Below are 25027 nucleotides of genomic sequence, written 5' to 3' on the forward strand. Positions count from 1 at the left end.
AACCCTGAAATCAATCTAGTGAGCAAGGACCAGCAATTTCTTAAAAAGAGAAATAGAATCAACAATATCCACAACAACAACAAAAGAATAGAAAAAAATTCTTTTGCGGACAGTAAGGTAAAACACTGAGTGAAACACATGCACATGTAACTGTATGTGTGTGCTTACTGAATGTAAAATGTACCACTAATCGTAGATTCTGGTCAAAAAGTTAAAAAGCAATGTTCTGTGTAACCCAGGACTAGCCAGGATTCTGGGTTAAAGAGGTATAACACTCTTAACATTATCAGAAGACGCTGGAATTGTTGAATGGCTGAAGCAATAGAAAATTATATGGAAAATTATTTATAAATTTGTAAAAATTGAAAATTGTAAAAGTTCCATGGATTTGTTATCTTAAAAACATTTCTTTGCAATTACTGCAGTTACTTGGGTATATGTGCATGTTTATATATGACATTAGTACAAAAGATCAAGTAATCAAAATTAGTCAATGTTGAAACTCCATCCATGCATTTCCTTTTCCATAAGCCTAGTACACTTTAATACAGCTAATACTATTTTGGTTTTCTTACATTTTATGTACTGTAATAAAAAAGGATATTTTGGAGATACTTTAAAACAGTGCTTTTTATTAGGTGAAGAAACAGAAGCCCAGAAAGATAAAGTAACCTTGTCTAAAGTCACCAATAATCATAGAGCATGAAGAGCAAATTCAGATTCTACTACACTAACAATTCAACATGTGTATCACCTGGCAACCACTAGTGTTATTTTTTAGAACAGAAAACTTACTTAAGCATAAGTAAATGAAATTTGTCTTTCTGTACGCTGCTACTCACTGGTTTCTCACAATTCAGATTATTACAAATGTAAAGTACACATGACAGAACATAAACACAGGAGCTGTCCTTTCAGCAAGCGCATTTATAAAATACAATGTGGCTTTTCACTTTTACTTTGTTTCTTGGATTAAAAAATACATTTTTAAGGTACCATCTGAAAATCTGACACCAAGTTTCTGTTAATTATTATTATCATTATTATTCTTTCTAGCAAGAAGTCAAAAGAACTGAACTGTTTGCCATGTTAAAATTCTTCCTTTTCTGACCACTGCTACAACGGTAGGACACTGGGGTTGACTGCCCCAGGGGTCTTGTCCCACCATCTGCTGGTGCTAGGATGACAGCAAGAATCTGGCATGAGGGATGAATCATGATTAGATGTGAAGCTGAGGCATTTGTGTGTGTGGAGGCGAGCAGTTAACTGCAAATCACCCAGGCACGTCTCACTTTAACTATAACTAAAAAAATGGCTTAACATCAGAGCTGAATGTCAGGGGCACAGGGAAAAAAAGAAAACAAAGCAATACAAGACTCTTGCACTCTGATGAGTTTCCATGGATTACAATCCAGGGAACTGGGAAAACAATTATAATAAGATGAATCAAGATTTGGGAATAGTATTTTTTTAATACTATTGTCAGAGAAATAAAAGGGAAAATATAATCTGGTTTTTCACATAAATCTGATTTACAATTTAGAAAAATCAAAAAGGAATTCTATTTACTTGCTAGCATGTGGATTTATATATAGGTTTAGAACTTAAACAGCTGGGAATTATCTTCTTTCGTTTGTCATGAAAACATAAAGGGCCAAATACTGCTTATCATTAAAATGCCACTATCCAATAAACAATTACAAAGTTTCAGCCTCATTTCATATATGCTTTCTACACTGGCATTCTACTGCATCTCACAATGTGTATCTGTGAACTAAACATGTTCACAGATATCTATGAGCACCGCTGAAATGATTTTAAGAGAGCATTAAGAAGGCGTCAGTGGTGGTGTTTGCAGGTCTAAATGAATGACTGCTTGTAAAAAGAGATCATGTGTTGTGATCAGGAGTCCTAAAAAAAAAAAAAGGCAGACTTTTCATTATCTTTAGCCATACTACTACTGACATTGGAACTATACCCATTTTAAATAATTGCAGGAATCAATTCCACTTCTTTCTCCCCCTTCACATTTAGGTGCAGTCATAAAAGCGTTTGAGTATGCCTACAAATTATAGGCAGCTGGCAGTCCTTGAATTTTGAAGGACCCATACATGAAGGGCAGTTGCTACTCTAAAATAATATCTGTGGAGCTACGGCAGGAGTCATATCCATTAGAGTAGCCCTTGCAGTTCTGCACTCATTCTGTCTCTGCAGTCCTATGTCCACACCCCACCTGACCCCCTGGTGGCAAGGAGCAGCTTCGTTATGAAACTGCCAGGGACAGAAAGAAAAAGAAAACTGGGCAATTGGGTCAGAGAAACTTGAAAGAAGAGTAAATCAAGAAGCTGTGCTACAATGCTATAGGGAGAGGAGAAGTTAAAGCACAACTCATAGAATTTCTCAAGACCAATAACCCAGGAGAAGACAGAGAATGGGTGGAATAGGAATGGGAATTTAAGATATGGCTCGAAAAATGCTAAAGTTCCCAACAAAGCTGCCAAGTAAATACATTAAAATGATTGGCTTTACAGTTAAATATCAGGAGCAGGTTTTCAGGTATGCTGCTATAAGCTGAATTTATGATGTTATGTTGGCATATAGGCTTTATGAGGAGAAACTAATGAAGAGCATTTGATAGCCAATTTACAGTAAACTCCAAATTAGAAAAACAAAAATAATGACTGTTATTACTGTGACTCCATTAGATTAAAAATGTACTTGGATTATTTACTTCTAGTTATGAGAACAATAAAGAATTGCTATTTTTACTTATATTATATGTCCAAGGATCCTCGTGACTGACTGTGAAGAGAAGACTCAGATTTGGGATTGACTGCAAGGACAAGGAATATGACTCCAGGGCTGTGTGTGTACCGTTGTCTCTGGGGAACTATTTATTTCTCAAGGGGTAGATTTTTAGAATAGGGTGTAACAAGAGATCTGGCCCTGTGCCTGGGAGATCTGATCCAAATCCAAGGTTTCATTTCCTACCACACAGACGAGCCCCAAATCCTCTCTCCCTTTATCCAAAGGAAAACAAAGCATGTGCGCTTGGATATACAATAAATACCTCAAATTTATCATTTCCAAAGTCCAATTTACTCTCTTCCTTTCCTTTCATTTTAGTCTCTATTGCAGTTAATGGCAGGGAACCCATCTAAGCCAGAAGCCCTAGAATGATTATAAATTTTTCTTTTAGTAAATGCCTTGCTACCGCCCATGTTAATCAGAAAGTACTGTAAGTTCTGTAGATTCCATCTGACTAGCATCTTGTGCATCTATCCTTTCCTTGTTACATTCGTGCTACTTCCAGTTCTCAATTCTGACCTTTATTAAATGCAACAGCCTCCTCAAGAGTCTCCCTAACTCCAGCCTCCCCTGCAACTGTCATCTACATTGACAGCAGAATAAGCTTCTGGAAATACAAATTTTATGTCACTCTCCTACTTTAAATCTTTAAATGATCGTCTATAAGTTTTAATTAAACATTCAAGCACATCCATGACATTTATATTTCCCAACCATATCTCCTGATACTCCTCCATTGATATCCTACATTCTAGCCACACTAAATTGCTTACAGAAATCTAAATTAATCATTTTGTTTCATACTTTCTTACTGCATTTGTTCCCTCTCTGAAATGCCACACCCACACCACCACTATAGCTAATTCCTACACAGAGGCATAGTGTCCTCATTTAAAGGCACCTGACTGAGAGCCATTTAAACTTTTAAAGATACCTGACTACCATAAAAACTCATTTTTTAAAACAGGCATGTGACACAGGCATGATAGGTTATGTTTTCTTCATACTACAAATAAAGCTGTATGATTATATTGGAAAAGCAATAAGAAACCAATTTTTCTGATTCCTAGTCCAGTGCTCTTCCTAACACAACTGTTAATTTAGAAGATATATAGTGCTAACAATACCTTGACCAGATTCACCAAGTTATTACGTGACAAATATTTTTATTTAACATATTTTTCAGAAGTAAGAACTAAACTAAGACAACTGGGTAAGAAAGGGATGCACAGTATTTTGAGATAGATAAATTGACTCAGTGATTGAAGGAGAGAAAGGGAACTGTGTACAGAGAAAGTGAAACAGGTTTAAAATATATTTAAAACACGGAAGAGGACTATACTGGGTATAAGATTAAAGGGCCTGATAAATGAGAAATTAATGTTTCTAAAAGAAAATGGAAGTATATGGGGGGTTGTTATAAAATGCTTTTTCTTTCACTGATGAGAATCTTTTTCCCGCAATAAAGATTTTAAGCAAATAAAAGGAACATGAAGTACAGGAAAGAAAAGGCTGGATATAGTCATGAAAAGAAACAGGGCAGAACAAAGACCCATTTGCACAATGACTCACCATCAGAAAGAGGTCTTACTAAAAGATTAAGTTGTGAGAGTCATTTATAAAATTACAATAAATGATTTTGACAGTTTTGCAGTCATTTCAATTCCAGGGATAATGTAAGCTGTGGGAGTTGGAGAAGTTATGTATTTGGAAATCACTAGAATGAGCAGGGAGATCTGCTAGTCTGACTATTTTCCTTAAACTTACCACCAACTAGGTCAGTTGCTAAAAACTGAGTTGGTTAAAAAATAAAAGAAAGATATTTGCTGAGAAATACCCGGAGGAACCGTGCTAATGATTGTGGTAAAAGCAGAGTATATAACTAGAATCGTTCAACTCTAAGTTCACAGTAATTACTGAAAACGTGGTCCCTACGGTAAACGTGGATTTCCTCACTTCATACTAAGAGAACGAGGACATAGTAAAACACAGTGAAGGAATATTTTTAGTAAAAGATCTATCTCCATCCTGTGAAACACCTTGGGGAAAAATATGAAGTAAACAAAGCTAAAGAGATTGGCATCTGTAGGTCACAGGGCAGTCTTCATGTAGGGATTAATGACCTTACAAAAATAGACCCCAGAGAGATGCCATGCTTCTTCCACCATGTGAGGTTCCAGTGAAAAGACAGCGGTCTATGAATCGGAGAGCAGGCCCTCACCAGAATCTGCTGGTGCCTTGGTCTTGGACTTCCCAGCCACCAGAAGTGTGAGGAATACCACCTAGTCCAGGCTATTTTGTTACAGCAGCCCACACGGACTAAGACGTATGGCATAAAAGTCCTTTCATAATTTGACCCCTACTCCCTTTCCAGTTTCAGTTTCTGATTGAACTAGGTTTCTTCCCCACCACTGTGACATTGTATATGTTGCCTCCATTGCTTGGGATGTTCTTCCCATAATCCTTGTGCCCTCACATTACCTGGGTAAAGTACACTGTATTTTCAAAATCCAGCATTCCCTGATCCTGCTTATCAAATTCACCCCTCTTCCCCAATATTCACACACAATGTTGTAATTGTTTCCAAGCTGTTAGAACCTATTTGGTAGCTGAAGACTTGGAGTAGATGAGATTATCCACAGAAGATGTCTTTTTACTGAGTCCCTACCACATTGGGAATATAAGCTAAAGGATACAAATCATATCCTCAGTGAGCTGTCTAGTAAGAGAAAGAGAGAGGTAAATAAATTACCACAATTCACTGTGACTGATAACACCATGGAGGTTACATACAATGTATAATGGGAAGCAGTCACAGTTCCATGAAGATCATAGAAATTTCCATAAACAAGGTAACATTTAAACTGAGTTCTGAAGCCCAATAAAGCATGTTCTAAGCAGAAAAAGGAGAAAAATTTATTCCACAAAGAAGGAACACATAAAAAGCACTACTATCTGAAGCTAGAGACCCTAAATTTGTAATAGCAACATTCTGTACCACTGGGTGATTTTTTTACCAGCAGCTGGAGGCTGCCAGAATTGAGAAGTGGAAAAGGTAGATGGCTGATATTATCTGAGGTTTGAAGAAAAGGTAGGTAAAAGGAGAAGGATAAGAGAATCCACCTATGAAACACCCATTTATCCATCAGAATCTAGGTGAAATGGCAGTCCCTCTGTGACACTCTGAAAGACTCTTACAACTATGAATTGAACCCAGTTCTCTGAACACTTTGTAATCAGCTCTATTATATAATGTGTTATACTGTATTAAAACTTATCTGTTACTTGTCTATCCAATCGCTCCAGGGCAAGGTACCAACTAATGCATGGTGGTACCCAATTAATGCTAGTTGAATAGAACTGCCCTGTGCTTAAGGAGTTTATAACTGAATAAAAAAAGGCATACACACATAATTAATATACACCGAAATAAGTTCAACTAGAGGGATGCATAAGCTCTCCTACAGAATACTAAAGATGGAGCAACTGAGTTACATTTATTAATGTTGTAGAAGTTGTAATTACTTTTAACAGAAAAGAAGATTGAGCTTATAAGGAGACTGTCTTATATTTTAAGAATTTTCTCATCAAGAATGGAAGTCTTTTTGGTAGCATTAGCAATCGCTAGCTTATGCAGAGACTAAACTTTTCACTTTGCATTAAGCTAATCAGGTCTCAGATTACATTTTTTCAAAAGCAAACATATGCAAAAATGTTCTTGAAACTTCAGACATCATTTTAGAAACTACTTTGTTTTTATTTTATCCCTCCCACATGCACACATCAGAAAGAAAAGGTGATCAATCCATAAGTAAGTTATTATGAGCAAAATGAAAACATTCTGTTTGCTCCTTTAGTACAAGGAGGAGAAAAGACGCGTAACGCTTAAATATGGGCAGAGAAAATTACCAGCATCTAAGTGAACTCACCTCAGAGAACACTGTGTGCTAAAACCCAGATGTCTCTTAAAAAAAAAACCCCACTACTCTGCCTTTTGGAGTCTCAGTTTGGGGTTTATCACAACAAATACTAAAAAGCAGGTCATAAAATCAACCTTAGTCAAATCAACTAGACTTGCTTGTGGAAAGCTCTAATGTTAAGGGCATCATTCCTCACTAGCAGTTATCCCAACACATAACTATTATGCCACACAATTCATTTTGATATGTCAGTAGAATATAGAGTCCACTTGTGATGGTTACTTTTATATGACAACTTGATTGAGCCATGGTACCCAGGAATTTGGCCAAACATTATTCTGGAGGTTTTTGTAAGGGAGTTTTTGGATAAGATTAACATTTAAATCTGTACATTTTAAGCAAAGCAGATTGGCTTCTACAATGTGGGTAGACCTCATTCTATCAGCTGAATGTTTGAATAGAACAAAAGACTGACCACCCTGAACTCTTTCCGCCACGTGCCCTGGAGCAAGAGGAATGCTGCCAGCAGAGTAATTCACGTGCAGGGTCATGAAATCTCACATAGTATACTGTACTACTGCTCCAACTCTGTATAACTAGAGTCAGAAAAGAAAAGTGACTTTGACTCTATCTAAATGTGTTGGCTTTCTGAAATTTCAAGAAATTACACAATGCATTGTTTGTTTTTTAACTGGTAATAAAACAGCCAAAATTTCCAAGTGAAGGCATCTGACAACAGAAGGCACTGAATGCTACTAAATTCTAGTAAAAAAAAATTAGAGTATAAAGATTCTCTACATTATACAGTCCACTGTATGAATACCACCTAGAATATTATACCTAAACTCTATCTTGCTAAGCACATGAAACGTTCACACTTTCTCAGTTATTGATGATTTTTGAGGAAAGAGGTTGTGTTTATTTTTACTTATTTGTTAATTTTTTTCTTTATTTTTGAAATAATTGATTTATAATATTATATTAGTTTTAGGTGACAACATAATGGTTCAATATTTTTATAGATTATAATCCATTTAAAGTTAGTACAAAACAATGGCTACATTTCCCTGTGCTATACAATATATTCTTGTTGCTTATTTTATAAATAGTAATTTGTGTCTCTTAATCCCATACTCCTATCTTGTCATCCCCCGCGCTTCCCTCTCCCCACAGGTAATCACTAATTTGTTCTCTGTATCTGTGAGTCTGTTTCTGTTTTGTTACATTCATTCATTTGTTTTATTTCTTAGATTCCACATATAAGTGATAACAGAGTATTTGTCTTTCTATGTCTGACCTATTTCACTAAACATAACGCTCTCTAGGTCCATCCATGTTGTTGCAATGGCAGGATTTCATTCTTTTTTATAGCTGAGAATACTCTAGTGTGTGTATACATACACCACATCTTCTTTATTCATTCATCTGATGATGGGCACTTAGACTGCCTCCATATCTTGGCTACTGTAGATAATGCTGCTATGAACACTGGGGTGCATGTATCCCAATGATCCAGTGTTTTCTTCAGATATATACCCAGCAGTGGAACTGCTGGATAATATGGTAGTTCTATTTTTAGTTCTTTGAGGAACCTCCATACTGTTTTCCATAGTAGCTACACGAATTTACAATTCCACCAACAGTGTACTAGGGTTCCCTTTTCTCCACATCCTAGCTAACATTTGCTATTTGTAGACGTTTTGATGATAGCCATTTTGACAGGTGTGAGGTGATATCTCATTGTGGTTTTGATTTTAGTTCTCTGATTAGTGATGCTAAGCATTTTTTCATGTACGTTTTGGCTAGCTGTATATCTTCTTTGGAAAAATGTCTATTCAGGTCTTCTGCTTGTTTTTAAATTGGGTTCTTGGTTGTTTTGATATTGAGTTGTATGTATAACTAGCAGTTATCCCAACTGGGATAACTGGGTTTTTTTATATATTTTGGATATTAACCCCTTATCAGTCATATCTTTGCAAATATTTTCTCCCATTCAGTAGGTTGTCTTTTCGTTTCGTTGATGGCTTCCTTTGCTGTGTAAAAGCTTTTAAGGTAAATTAGGTCCCATTTGTTTATTTTTATTTCTTTTGCCTTAGGATACAGATCCAAAAAAATACTGCTAAGATTTATGTTGTGATTTGTTATAAGACAGTAGAATGACCATGAACCACACACAGTTAAGAATATGGTATATACTACTTTTGGCCTTAGTATTCTTCATCAAGATCTTACTGTACAGCAAATAAAAATAATATAGTATCTTACATCCAGTAAAAGAGATGTATAGCTGACTTAGCATACATTTCTTCAACTCTTTTTTAATATGCTTCTAAAAAGTGTTTCTTAATTTGGAACCTTTTCCACTTTCTGGCTGTTCTTCCCTTACTCTCAATATTTCAGGCAAAGAGTTAACCTTTTACTCTCTATTTTGCCTTTAATGTTACTACTATTTTTCCTATTTCAACAATATTTGCGGTTGGTCATTAATATTAATATACATTCATAACTCAAAAACTGAAAATTGCAGTAGGTAATGAATGAGTAACAGTGAAAAGTGAAATAACTTTGCTTTTGTTTATTTACTTGGTATAAAATATATTCCCATGGTATGGCATCTCTTCCAGTTTTAACATAATAGATAAACTATAGGTTTACATTGATCAAGATTCATGTAAAATCAAACCTCCAAAAGGAGAAAAATTTATTTCAATTACCTATTTTTCTGGCTAGTGTTTCTTTTTCTTCCTCTAAGCTAAATGTTAGAAATTTAAAAAATGATTATTAATGCCAAGTAATTAAAATATTTTTAACTTTATAAAATAATTTATATTCATATTTCATTAAATCTTGACATACCAAAATTCATATAACATTACAAATGTCTAAGAGGAATCTATGTAAAACTACACTGCATAAAACTACATGTAGAACTAAATTTATATCTATGTAAAACTATATTAAAATGAAGTAAGAAAAATAATAAGCAATCAAGTTCACACTGTCAGGGCTGAGTAATACAAACTAACAAAAAAATGAATATCTCAATTTATAGCTATAAACATAATTCAAAGGCTGATATAATAGGACCTTGTAATTGTAACCAAACAATTATCTGGTGGCAAAATTAATGCTCCACTGACTGTAGTTTTGAACCTTTGGGGGCTGTAAATTACTAAATTGAGAAATTTCCTAAAATGTTTATCAGACCATTTAATAATCATTCATTCTAAAATAAATAATTAACATTATTAATTTTAATTATTCTTTAGGTACTAATTCTCAATAGGTAAACGTTTGTCCCTGAATACACAAAGGAAGATATAAATCATACTGAACCTCACTATTCTACTAAATGACATTGAATCTGAGACTGTAAAACTACACTGTACTTTCCATACTTAAGAAAATCTTCCTCTAGAATTAACGCACTCAGCAAATAATTTCATTATAAATAAACTTCAAAATAATAAAAAAGAAAAATGTTTACTATTCTTATACTGAGTAGGCTAAAGATTTATGGTTTAGAGGTACCTGTTCTTGATTTTTTTAAGAAAATCATTCTTTAATTAAGACTATCTTAACATGAAAAAGGATTTTTATATTAAGTCCAGAGGTATTATATTGAATGGTGAAGCATTAGAAGGGCTTGCCACTATTATCAGAAACTAAAATAAGATACTACTCATACCATTGTTATTCACTGTTTTGCTGGCCGTTCAAGCCAACTCAATAAGTCAGCTATAGTTACAAGGGAAAGAGGAAACAAAAATAACACTTTATGTTCTGACTGCAAAACCCAAGAGAACTAGCTAAAAAATTATTTTAACTAATAAGTGAGCTCGAAAGGTAGCTGAATACAAATAAAAGATATAAAAATCAATATAGCTTTCAAACTGATCTCTAACAAGATGGCCTGGAAGTTATAATAGGAAAAAGTCCATTTGCAAAAACAACCAAAATAATGTAGAGTACACAGAAAAAATGCTTTAAATAAGATATATATGGAAAGCATGTGAACCAAATTACATAATCTTAATGAGACATAAAGAAAGAAAACTTGAATAAAAAAAAGATATAATTTATGTTTTTAGAATAACAAACTATTAAGAAGTTTTCAATTCTTTCCAAATTAATTTATAGCTTATCCCAATTTCAACAGCATTCTCCAGGAATGCAACAAAGTATTTACACAACTTCTCTGATATAACAAACCCATGAAAATAAAAAAACTGTGAAACAGATTTATGAAGAGGAACTTTCTCAATAAAGCTACTATAATTAAAATAGCATGGTTACAACACAATAATAGACAAACAAATTAATGGAATAAAATAAAACCCCAAGACTGGCCCAATTATATTAAATTAAGTAGTTATTATATGATAAAAGGAACATCCTCAACCAATAAGGAATAGATTAAATAGATTAAATGACACATGGTGTTGGGAAAATTGATTGTCTAGAAAATAATAAAATTAAATCCTCACCTATACCATATATAAAAATAAATAATTGGGGGCTTCCCTGGTGGCACAGTGGTTGAGAGTCTGCCTGCCAATGCAGGGGACACGGGTTCGTGCCCCGGTCCGGGAAGATCCCACATGCCGTGGAGCGGCTGGGCCACTGAGCCTGTGCGTCCGGAGCCTGTGCTCCGCAATGGGAGAGGCCACAACAGTGAGAGGCCCGTGTACCGCAAAAAAAAAATAAATAAAATAAAATAATAATAATTGAACATAATAAAATCAAATAATCATAATAGCAAGAATACATGTATTTTATATAGAGGCTTCCTTTAGCAAAAATAATGATTCATTAATTTCTCAAAATGTCACATTTATAAATCCCGAAGTCTACCTAATGGTGAAACTTTAACCTTTGTTTTACAATGCCAAGTGGGTACTCAGGAAATCTGAATTACAAGAGGTAAAAGTGAAAGCATTTAGACTATGTAAGAAAGCTTTCTAGAGGAAACAACCATCATGACTACCAAGTACTACAAGAGCTAAAAAGCAGTATGCTACTGCCCATACCTTTAATATCAGGTTCAAACATCCATAATCACAGCAAAGACACTGAAAATAGGTTAATTTAATCAATCTATTTCTTACTTTAAAGCATTTTCCTTTAAACATCAAACTACATTTTTCTGTTGAGAATATATAATCCTTTTTTTTTTTTACAGTCACTCTGCTCTTTAATTCAATTCACAGAACTGCTGAAAAAGTAGACATTTTTATTTAAAAGTAGAAAAAAGGTTTGTATAGAAGGTATTTCTGTTATACAAGTATATTACACAGCTTGGGGCAGTAACAGTCCAAAAAGCTCTTCTCACCCACTGATACTTTAAGCCTAGGAGGGAAGAGGTCTATCACGTAGGGTCTGGTTCTTGCTTGATTTGAGAGCTTCTATCAGTCTCCTTTACTTCTTCTGTTGCAGGAACCTCCAACTGGCTTGGCTCGGCTGATTCTTGGATTACAGGCCTTCTGACTCACTCTGATCAACCAACTGGTTATTAATCACAAGTCCTGGAAATGGTCTAATGACTGTGAATTTAATGAACTCAGCACGTGGAAGGCTTACCCGAGGGTGTGCCATTCTGATGACCATCTACTTTTGGCATTCCAAGGCTGGAGAAGATACTCAGAAACAAAGCCAAAATTAAGTTCATCATTAAAAAGCCTGAAATGTTTGAGACAGCAATTAAGGAGAGCACCTCCTCCTCTAAGAGCCCTCCAAGAAAAATAAATTCATCACCCAATGTTAATACTACTGCATCAGATGTTGAAGATCTTAACATCATTCAGGTGACAATTCCAGACTATGATATTGAAAGACTGTCAAAAGTTGAAAAAGCTAGACAGCTAAGAGAACAAGTTAATGACCTCTTTAGTCGAAAATCTGGTGAAGCCACTGGTATGGATTTCCCTGTGAAAGTTCCCTACAGGAAAATCACAATTAACCCTGGTTGTGTGGTGGTTGATGGCCTGCCTCCCGGAGTGTCATTCAAAGCCCCCAGCTATCTGAAAATCAGCTCCATGAGAGAATATATAATTCTTATTAATTCATTTCCAATTCATTATACTAATTAAAAGTCCAATCTGCATGCCTCATATTTTTTGACACGTTCAGGACATATTGGGTTAGTGTTTAATTTGAGAAGCCAGTTAACATCTATCAAGCATATGGCCACAGAAGACCTACAGGTAGCTGCAGTTACACAGTTAAATGGGACCCTGTCAGAAACAAATGTTAGGAAGACACAGCAGCACAAACCCATCAGTTTCTCCCTGAACAACTTAGTGACAGTAAGTCAGTATTAGTGTTTTACTGAGGATGGTAGATCTTTTTCAGTACATATTTGGCATATAGTATCATTTCAAATCACATTTCTCTTACATATTTTACTGTCAGGAACATAAGAAGTTTTTCAAATTTAGCAAACTTAAGAAGCAAAAATGGTATCATTTATTAATTAGCTAGTGTAAGAAAATCCAGATTCTCTGTCCATGCTTCAATCACAAAATACAAATACCAATGGAGGCTTATCTCCTTCTGGAGATTGTACATAATGAGAGCTTTCTTTGCCCCTTGTGAAGTACAGTGCTTAAAAGCATATTAGAAGGCAAACAGCACCCAGTAACCATGTTATTATCTTCTGTTACTAATCTTGTGACCTGTGAAAGATTTCAAGATGGTCTTTCTCATTATTTCAATCAGATTCAAGCCTTTCTGTGACGCCTCTTCTACGAATTCCTAGATATAAATATATTTGAATATATACTGTCTCTTCTTTCTGCTTCTGACTAACATGTATCTTGGACCTATATGCTACTACTTCCTTAGAATCTAACCCTAGGATAATGAACTTAAGGTTCATTATTTTAAATGGCCTCTTTTAAAAATGTCTGCTCCTCCACTGAATAACCCAACTACATTTTATTGATGACAATGATGATGATTTTGTTTCTAAGCTTCATTTCCATCACATCATACTGGCTGGTCCAATTCTTAAACCACCCATAATTCAAGAAATGATAGCCTATAAAACTCCAATAGAAATATTTATAAATATTTTATAAAATTTTAAAAATGAGATTCAATATATAATCAATAATTTTAAAACGTTTCATGAGATATTTTACTTTTGAGGAAGTACTAAGTCTTTGAAGTATAGTATGTATTTTATACTTATGGCATACCTAAATTCAGACTAGCCTCATTTCAAATGCTCAATAGCCATGCAGAGAATGGATACTGTATTGGACAGCACAAGTTTAGAAGATTCCTCTGGAAGGCTAATGAGCATAGTATTCCCTGCGTTTTTCCATGTTTAACAGAATTTTGCTATAGCCTTGATACTTACTGAGCACCTTGGCTCAATATAAAATTCTTATTCCTTTAGTTTTCTGAAAATACTGCTCTAATATTGAATTGTTTTGCATATTGTTGTTGAAGAGTCTGATGCCAATCTAATTTTCTTTTCTTTTTAAATAACTTGATCTTTTAGCATGGAAGCCTGGAGGATTTCTCCTTTGTATTTATTTTTACCTTTAAAGTCTAAAAGTTTTGCTAGACTTCTTCGAAGTCAATTTTCACAAGTACATGCTAGGTCCTTTCAACATACAGATTCTGGTCTTTTTATACTTCAGAAAAGTTCATACTTTTAAATATTAGCTCTGTTCCACTGTTTTGTTTTTCTCCTTGAGGATTCCAGTTGCACATATGTTGGATCTTTTTGCCTATCTTCCATATTAATCATTTTCTCTTTGATCCTTTATTCTGTCTTCATTTTGCCCACTTTCCTCAATGCTCCTTATTAAATTTTCAGTCACCTCTGTTCTTCCTTGGTACCTTGTAATTTAGTCTTACTTTTTAAAATGATTCTTTTCTTCATTATCTTCTAGTCAACTCTTACTTTACATCTTCCTACTAATTATCCACTTTGGTTCCAAGTTTCTGAATTTCTTACCCAGGTATTCTTTTTCCTTTTCATAATTGCAAAGGCTTAAGGATGTTTAATATAGGTCATGGTGTTCTGTTACTGATAACCACTTCGTGGGTGGTTTAGGAGAAAACAATTCAATAACTAAAATGTTCTGATTCTTATTTTCTGCTTTGTTCCTTGTAGCACCTATGTATGTATATAGCCTGCAATTTCCTATTCAGTGTATAGTTTTTCTTTTCTTTAACTAGCAGTAAAAGTTGTATGCAGTAAGGGTAAGGATGAATTCTCAGGTTTTTTAGTTCAAAAGCTCCCTCTTCTGAACTTAAACCAAAGGGGGTTATTAGTGTGTCTTCTAACAGTATGATTTTCTTATTTCTACAGAACACTTACTTTCTCCATCTTGCATCCTTCTTTTCCTTCAACACCACGTCTACAAGGGAGAACAATTTCATCCCCCAAAGTGGCACTCTCCTGATCTGTTGCCTAGGGTCCTGTGTACCTTTAAGTCTCCTCCTTTTGATTCCCAATAGCCAATGCTCCAATTGAATCTAAGGCCAGATCTTAGAATTTTCCCACCAAGTTAAGACTTTTTCTTTCTAAAGGCAATTTTAACTGTAAACTATCACCCCTAGGCTCCTGATTCAACCCCTCTCGTCCTTTCCATGTGGTCTCTGCAGTCTTCATGAACTCTCTCTAAAAATGGGCTCTGAAGCTGAGTAGGCTAGATTTGGATATTAATTTCTCTCTCCTAATAATCTGAAGTTCTTAGTGTGTCTCCAGGGCATAGGTTATAGATATTTGATTTTATCTGATTTTTTGTTGATTTGTATGGCTTTTTAGACTGCGTAGAAAAATTCAAACTTAGGTGGCCACCACTACTCTATGGCAATCCAGGGGTCTTAATTCATCAAGAATTGTCAGTGTCTTTTTAGTTGACCACGTTCTCTAGTTTAGTCTAGTCTCCTCTACTCTTAAAATACTACCTTTATTTAGTAAAAACTGAACCTTTGGTAATTTATGATTAGCACCAGTCATAAGCCCTCATTAATGATGGACACAATAACTAAAAGAGCCACATAATACAAAACTATATAAAGGAGGTGAACACCATAATGAATCTAGCTTGCAAAGAAAACTGCAAATGTATCACTCTGTGATACATTGGATAACGTAGGGTAAAAAACTGAAATCTAGATATTACTGTGAAAGAATTAAGTGAAATAAATTTTCATTTCTACTAAAGCAGCAGCGATCTTTCATGCTCAGTAAATGAAGATTTAACAAGGTTATTGAAAAACAGTTGATAATAAATTTCAAAGTCCTTACTTGGGAAATAATTTTGATACATGACAGTAAGTCTGTTCAGAAATATTAAAGGCATAAAGCAGACTAAAAGCAAACAACAGACAATTCTTACTGTTAGAGAAGATTTATAATCTACGTTAGTAGCTTCTGTACATAATTTGATATGTTTAGGATTATAGCCTAGTAGGGAGCCAAAAATCAACACACTGAATAAAATAAAGAACAAGCGTTAAGAAATAACCTAAGAATTCAACAGGTAGATGAGTATTACCAAGTTAGGAATATGGAACTAGATACTAAATACTTTCTTCTTTAAAAACAAGTAAACTGATGTTCTTTCATAGGGTTTTCTATAGATAATAAACAATTACGTGACACTTGTATGAAATAGGAATTGCCATTGGGCAATTGGTTAAAGTTAAAATACAAACGTATATGAGGCAATGAGAAAGAGGTAAACAGCCTAATCCTTAGGGAAAAAATTGAAAGTGGTGCTGGTGATCATGCTGGCACTGTATTGTGGTTCCCCCAGCCAACAAGAACATGGTCCCCATGCTCTTACAACAGAATAGAATTTTTATTATGAATAGACTGTTAATTTTGCTTATTTGGGGGCCTTTAATTCATGCTAGTAGTTTGTCTTATAAGGTGGTTCAGATGTCATACTCTCTAAGGACAATTCCTGCCTTAATGTTTACGGATAAAAATGTGGGCTGTTTTACATTTTCAAATAAGCATGAAATAGAATAACCGACACTACAATTCAATAAGCATTTACTGAGACTCTTCTAACTATTCTCTGAATCAAAAGAGACCAGAATAAACGGGCTGATTTCTTGGCTGGTAGCCTTCATATATTTACTAAAAACATTTTAAAGCTGAGATCTAAAGTATTCATATGAGTGAATGAATGCTTCTATATTAATTTAGATCAGAGGTTTACACAAAATGCTTGCTCAAACAAAATATTTTCCATAAAGTCTAGTACGTATTCAAATTTTCAACTTTTGTCTTTTAAGATCCTTACATATACTAGATTTAATGCCCCCCCAAATTTAAGAAAACACTCTGAAGTCATACATCAAAGCAAAAATTCTAATTCAGATTATGATAATCTGTAATATACAATTCAAAAATACTAAATTCCCACAGTGTAAAAACTTAAAAGCATAATTTCTTTCCTCTCAGAAATGTCCTTTCCATTGGTAGGTTAGTAAACTGTAAAACAGAACTTTAAGATTAGATTTCCATTACACACATTACCATCTTGTAAAGAATGGAGAAATCATTCTTTCTTGATCAGGTGCAATTCTAGTGCAAACACTGATATTTTTTAGTTAAAACACCTGACACTAGGAAGAATTATGAAATTAGAACTTCTCTGTGTAAAAAAAGCCAGTATAGATTCTAAGTTATATGCTTTATAATTTTACCTTTAAGAGCATAGAAGTAGTGACGGATCAAACATTTTATTCAGGGAAGTAAGAACTTTATAAAATAAACATTTCCCTGGTATTTAAAAAAATTTTTTCTTGCTTAAAAGCTAGATGTTAATTTTATAAAACATACCAATTAATATCTATAAAATAAATATATAGCTCAAAGGGGAAAATGGTTTATAAATTTTCTTCCTCTGTAATAATAATTTGAAACTATTTTAAAGAAAAAGCAAAAATTTAAGACAATATTAAAATCTAGTTTCTGAAAACACTTTCACATTCTATAAACGCAGGAAAAAAGCTGCACTTTACTCAGAATGTAGTCTTTTATTTTGTAAACTAAGAGTTCAAATTCAAACTCTGTACTCTGCCAGAGCAAGGCAAGTACCCTTACAGGGACTGTTTCCTTATCTTTTAAATGGTGATGTATATAATACCTCCTCATGGGTCTATAGGAAAGATTAGATTAGACAACAGATATAAGTCTGAAGTCTAGTGCTGAGTACACAGTGGATGCTCAATCAATGATAGATATTATTTGTGGATGCTCAATCAATGATAGATATCATTTGTAAGTCAGAGACGGAACATCTGCATGAACCACCTCTTCCTACATCAAATTCTTTTGTGTCAATAGTCTCAGATGTGAGGACAATTATGAATTTTATTACAGATTCTTAAGAAGCCATATTCCTTTTGTTCCCTTCCTAAGGAGTCAATAATTAAATTGGTAGAGTCTGTTGTTTTCATTACCACTTTGTAACTATTTGGCCTTAACATTTTATGATATATAATTTCAAGACCATTTTCAATAAATGGGTCCAACGAAAAACTCTGCAATGGGTCTGAAATTTAGTTCAGCAACTATATACACTTGTCAATATTTCCTGAATCTGTTCTTTAAAAAGCTATAAAATGTTGCTTCCTTTTTTCATTTCTCTTCAACAATTTCATCTATCTGTGTACCAGTCTTTCCCGGAGAGGGCTGAGCAAGCCTCCATGTATAACCAAGGATATCACCTCCGTGTCCTTCAGGTCCTGAACAAATGGTCCATTTAGAAAATGCTACTTGTTTTTAACACAGAGAAAAAACTGGGCCATTTAAAACAAAATAAGTTATAATAAAACAACGCTTGAAAAAAAATGAACTTGAGATACTCAATTTATACAGACTGATTACAAGATTACGTAAATCTGCCTATACAGGCATGTGTAAAACTCAGGTCATTATGTGGTTCTAACCAAAAGAATATTCTGTGATCATGGAAATAGTTTATACCTGTGATCCCCAATAAGGTAGTCACCAATCAAACATGGCTATTGAAAGTTAGACTAAAGAACTTAATTTTTAATTAAATTTAATTGTTAAAATTTAAATAGCCACCTTTATCTACTATAATGGAGAGTACAGCCTTACACATTCTCTCTTATTTTTCTTTACCACTGTGACCCTTATCCAGATGTTTTTACTGAACTCCTTATTTTAAATCCCTTCTCTGATATCTCTAAGATTAAATAGCTTGACATAATTATAATCTCAAAAGCAAAATATTACTAAAACAGAATTTTAAAAGCTACCTTAAATGTGCTTTTTGATAAAGAGTACTGCAATCAATTATTTTAAATTTTCTAATCACAGTTTACTAAAAAAGAAAAAAGAAAAAAAATGCATACATATCAGAGTGCTTGAAACTGAACTCTAACAATACAGTCTATTCTTCCTCCTGAATTATTTGTCAGCTACATAATTAGTCCCAGGATGAAATAATGGCATAATTAAAAACAAGCACAGCATAAACCACAGCACAGCCAAGGAGAATTAAGGAAACAAATGAAAATTATTCTGTATCTGTCTATTCATTGTGATAATACAGAAATTAGTGAATAGAAATATGATGGATCAAATGTAACAATACAATGTATTAGTCAATGAAGAGTTGTATAATTTTTATTTCTTATTTACCACGCCACCAAAGATCAAGTGTTACCTCAGTTTTACAGGGTTTCTGGATGACTGCTGATGGCTCTTTCCAATTAAACCTAAGCATACACATTATTTTAAAGTAAAATGATTAAAAAGATCTCAGAAAAAAAATTTCAAGTGTTTTAAGCTCCCTCTCTCTTTCTTTCTTTCTCTCTCTCTCTCTTTCTTTCTTTTTCCTTCCTTCCTTCCTTCCTTTCTTCCTTCCTTTCTTTCTTTCTTTTCCTCTCTGTTTCTCGTCCCCACATGTAAACACAGTCTTTTTTTAAAGCGTAGTTAGGTGTTAAGAAGAAAAACAACTTTGGCGCTTATCTGTTAAGAACTGCCTCTCTCTGGGACTAGTATTAATGTCATCACCACCAATCAATTCCACCTTTCTTCTGCCTATCAACTTGGCTTTCAGTATCCTGGGGGAGGCGAGGTAAGTAGGAGGGTGAACATGTAAAACAATCTCAGTATTCAGGGATAGGATTCAAAAGAATTCAAGTTATGTGAATGTAAGTTATGTGCTAAACTATATACCAATTTCTGAATGACTGTTGATTTGATTTTTTGTTTGGCATTTGAGTAAACATAATAAAACTTACTATTTTTTTTTACATCTTTATTGGAGTATAATTGCTTTACAATGGTGTGTTAGTTTCTGCTTTATAACAAAGTGAATCAGTTATACATATACATATGTTCCCATCTCTCTTCCCTCTTGCGTCTCCCTCCCTCCCACACTCCCTATCCCACCCCTCTAGGTGGTCACAAAGCACCGAGCTGATCTCCCTGTGCTATGCAGCTGCTTCCCACTAGCTATCTATTTTATGTTTGGCAGTGTATATATGTCCATGCCACTCTCTCACTTTGTCACAGCTTACCCTTCCCCCTCCCCATATCCTCACAGTATGGAGGTTCCTTAAAACTTACTATTTTGAGCCAAGGCTTGAAGTAGACAATCCAAGCATCCTTCTAAACTATCATCAGTTCTGTCAACAGCTGTTATCTTCAGCTTCTTCAAGGTATCACTGAGATTATCTGCTTAGAGAAAAAAGAGCAATCAGAAACCTCTCTAACCATCATGTTACATGATAAACAGTACCACTAACAGGCATAAGGCTCCCATATGGTGAATTAATTTCCACATACATTCCAAAATGGCAATGGACTATACGATTACATATTTTTTAAATAAAATTTTATCCATTTAACTCCTATAAAATATTCATTCTGTATCTGTAAGATACCAAGAATATTCCATAGATAGTCACAGAACATCTTTTCAGCATTCTTGTACCTTATTTAGCTTGTTCAGGAACAAGCCATGGTTAACTGAAAAAAAAAAAAAGGTCTACAAAAAATTACATAGCTTTGCAAATAATACTTTATTACATTTTTGGCTTCCTCTGTTGTATTTTAAATACATAAAATGAAAATGAAGGTTTAGAAAAGTTTCAAAATGATATGACTTAAAATAATAGTCTGATGACTATAAAACCTGTTTTAACAATGCCATTTAAAAAACGCTTCAAAGTACTGCTTTAAGCCAAAACATGTACATTTTGGATTTTAAAGCAATGCTCTCCTCCTAAATTATACATGGATTCCTCTAGACCATAGACTGTTAAAAATCTTTTTACACTATTAAAAATTATTTAGGACCCCAAAGAGGTCTTTTAAAATTTTTTATTCAAGTTTAGCTGATGTATAATGTTATATAAATTATAGGTGTACAATATAGTGATTCACAAAGTTTAAAGGTTATGCTCCATTTATAGTGATAAAATATTGGCTATATTCTCTGTGTTGTACAATGTATCCTTGTAGCTTATTTTATACATAATAGTTTGTACTTCTTAATCCCCTACCCCTTTACTTCCCCTCCCCACTTCCCTCTCCCCACTGATAACCACTAGTTTGTTCTCTATATCTGTGAGTCTGTTTCTTTTTTGCTATATTTAATAGTTTGTTGTATTTTTTAGATTTCATATATAAATGATATCATACAGTATTTGTCCTTCTCTGACTCATTTCACTTAGCACAGTACTCTTTAGTCAGTCCACATTGTTGCAAATGGCAGAATTTCATTCTTATTTTATAGCTGAGTAGTATTCCATTGTGTGTGTGTATATATATGCAGAGACACCTCCCCCCAACATCTTCTTTATCCATTCATCTGTTGATGGACACTTAGGTTGCTTCCATATCTTAGCTACTGCAAATAATGCTGCTATGAACATTGGGGTGCATGTATCTTTTCGAATTAGTGTTTTGGTATATATACCCAGAGTGGTAGTTCTAGTTTTATTATTTTGAGAAACCTCCATACTGTTTTCCACAGTGTAGCAACAACTTACATTCCCACCAAAAGTACACAAGGGTGCCCTTTTCTCCACATCCTCACCAACATTTGTTATTTGTGTTCTTTTTGATGACAGCCATTCTGTCACTTGTGAGATAATATCTCACTGTGGTTCTAATTTGCATTTCCCTAATGATTAGTGATGTTGAGCATCTTTTCATGTGTCTGTTGGCCATCTGCATGTCCTCTTTGGAAAAATGTCTGTTCAGGTCTTCTGCCTATTTTTTAATCAAGTTGTTTGTTTTTTGATGTTGAGTTGTATAAGCTGTTTATATATTACGGATATTAGTCCCTTATTGGTCATATAATTTGCAAATATTTTTTCCTATTTAATAGGGTGTGTTTTAATTTTGCTGATGGTTTCCTTTTCTGCGTAAAAGCTTTTAAGTTTAATTAGGTCCCATTTGTTTATTTTACTTTTATTTTCTTTACTTTAGGAGATGGATCCAAAAAATTAATGCTGCGATTTATGTCAAAGAGCGTTCTGCCTATGTTTTCCTCTAGGAAATTTATAATTTCTGGTCTTACATTTAGTTCTCTAATCCATTTTGAGTCTAGTGTTTTATATGGTGCTAGAGAATGTTCTAATTTCATTCTTTTCCATGTAGCTGTCCAGTTTTCCCAGCACCACTTATTGAAGAGACTGTATTTTCTCCATTGCATGGTCTTGCCTCCTTTGCTGTAGATTAACTGACCATAAGTGTGGGGGTTTATTTCTGGGCTTTTTATTCTGTTCCATTAGTCTATGTGTCTGCTTTTGTGCCAGTACCATACTGTTTTGATGACTGTAGCTTTGTAATAAAGTCTGAAGTCAGGGAGCGTGATTCCTTCAGCTCTGTTCTTCTTTCTCAAGATTGTTTTGGCTATTCAGGGTCTTCTGTGTTTCCATCCAAATTTTTAAATTATTTGGTCTAGTTCTGTGAAAAATGTCACTGGTATTTTGACAGGGATTGAATTGAATCAGCAGACTGCCTTGAGTAGTATGGTCATTTTAACAATAATAATTCTTTCAATCCAAGAACACAGTATATCTTCCATCTGTTTGTGTAATCCTCAATTTCTTTCATCAGCGTCTCATAGTTTTCCAAGTACAGGGTTTTTTTACCACCTTAGGTAGGTTTATTCCTAGGTATTTTATTCTTTTTGATGCGATGGTAAATGGGATTGTTTCCATAATTTCTCTGATTGTTAGTGTACAGAAATGCAAACAAATTTCTGTACGTTAATTTTGTATCCTTCAACTTTACCGAATTCATTGATGAGCTCTAGTAGTTTTCTGATGATGTGTTTAGGATTTTCTATGTATAGTATCATGTACAAAAGAGCTCTGTTTTCAATTATTTATATTGATATTTAACATACTAAAAATTAAAAATGAGACTTTTAAATACTTATTTTAGTAATTCATTTAAACCTAACAAATATAAAACTATTATCTGTTAACATAATTATATTTTTAATGAAAAATAATTATATTTCAAAACCAACTTACTGAGAAGAGTGGCATTTTTCTACATTTTCACAAATCTCTGTAATGTCTGCCTTAATAGAAGAAAACTGGATTCTCATATCTGCTTCTGTACTCAATCTTTATAATTTGTTGTTTTGGTTAAGTAGATGAAAAAATTCAGCCTCACACATATACATAGTTGGAAAACAAGGGAGTACTTTAACAGCCTTTTCAGATAACAGTGGATAGTCTTTGATACTACACCAAAATTTGATTAGTGGTAGTGTTTTAAAGGCTAGTTACCATGTGAAATCTGAAACAATATCACTGAGCTCTGCCAACTGTTACATGAAAATCCACTGCTCTTTTGCATTTTGAATCTTTCATGCATGCAACATGTTTGTCATCCATGCATTGGTCATTTAAAAAATTAGGTCATGGAGTTATGCATATCTTCCAAACACTGACACATTTCATTGTACTATTTCAAAATATCACATTTGTTAATATCTTCACTAATCTTTTTTAAAGACTAAGTACTGGGAAGCTGTCAAGCCTAAGGTGATACAAGTTTTCCAAAATTCTAATTTTCTCTTAAAACCTCTAATTTTATCACCAGCAACAGATACTGTGAGTTGTTTTCCTTAAATGACAAATTAACCTCATTCGTGAGAAAATATCTGCCAAATATGAAAAGCCAGTTCATCTCTCTGTTCTTTCAAATTAAAAAAAAAAGTTATTCCATGAAAAAAAGTATCTCAGTCAGCTCACAACTCAAAAGATTGCACAACTGCTTTTCTTAAAAACAACCATCAGACGTTACGATGCAATGCAGGTGTTTTCTGTGTACTTCCCATTTTATCAAATAGTATATTTTTAAAATGTGTATTAAAAAGTTAAGAGTTTTAAAAACATTGTTTTTCCTGCTTCATCACGGACATTCTTAAGTAAAACTGGTATTTTTTTTTTAACCTCAAGTATACGATGGTAAAGAATACAATAATTACTAGTTATTGTAGTTTGGTGCTACTAGTAGCCTGATTCACACATACTGAAGCACTAGCAATTTTTTACCCACAGATGCTTTTGCACCACTGTCAGTGCAAATGTCAATACAGTGAAAAAAGACAAAAAATGTCTTTTGATGATACCACACAAATAGTTTTGACCTCATGGGCACCCTAACAGCACACCAAGGACTCCTGGGATTGCTGCTCTAGTATTAGAATTTCAGGCATTTTCTTACTTCAAAGTAAGGTGTAAATTTTAATAGACTTTTGTACATTGCCAGCTCATGACAATTCTAAAAATAAAGTGGAATTCCCTATTATAAAATGAGTGGTAATTTATTTTCCAGGTCAACCCAGGAAAAAGTAGACAAAAATTTACATTAAATAATACTAACATGCTCTAGTGATGTCTCATACAACTGTGATTAACCTAGTAATCCTAAACCTACTTTATAAAAAAATCCCAGGTTATCATTCACAACGAATGTTAATATTTATTTTCCTAAGAGGGCTTAAATAGTTTTGAGAAATTGATTTTATTTCCCTAAAGGAAAAGAAAACTATATTCATATATATGTCTTCTATTAACTAAAAAGAAGTTGTAGGGCATCACATCTCAGATATACTTGTTCTATCTTATTACATGGATATAGGTTGATTTTTCTGAAATAAAGTATGAATAATATATCATATCTAAGTTCATACTACTAAAAGTAATAAAAAGTAATTACCACAACACTGAGGAAAAAAGACATAATGTTAGTCAAATGATAATAATACATCAAAACTATGAGTCAACAAGTAATAAAAGTAGTTAAGAC

At 33.8% G+C, this 25027-nt stretch overlaps 1 protein-coding gene across 6 annotated transcripts in view; it reads right to left on the reverse strand.

The window, feature by feature from the left end:
* The window catches only part of RAP1GDS1 (Rap1 GTPase-GDP dissociation stimulator 1), a 155985-nt gene that overhangs the window by 99786 nt on the left and 31172 nt on the right, over nt 1–25027 (reverse strand). For 5 of the 6 annotated variants that reach the window (XR_012332173.1, XM_019926441.3, XM_019926440.3 and 2 more), the window contains exon 2: nt 20314–20424. Coding sequence is in view for 5 of the 6 variants with exons in the window: in XM_019926441.3 (XP_019782000.1) it covers nt 20314–20424 (111 nt within the window). In the remaining variant the exon portion in view is untranslated. The remainder of the gene's footprint in view (nt 1–20313; nt 20425–25027) is intronic. The other variant, XM_019926439.3, reaches the window with a different exon arrangement.

The sequence above is a fragment of the Tursiops truncatus genome, chromosome 5 (assembly GCF_011762595.2).
Source record: "Tursiops truncatus isolate mTurTru1 chromosome 5, mTurTru1.mat.Y, whole genome shotgun sequence".
In the NCBI taxonomy this organism is placed as follows: Eukaryota; Metazoa; Chordata; class Mammalia; order Artiodactyla; family Delphinidae; genus Tursiops; species Tursiops truncatus.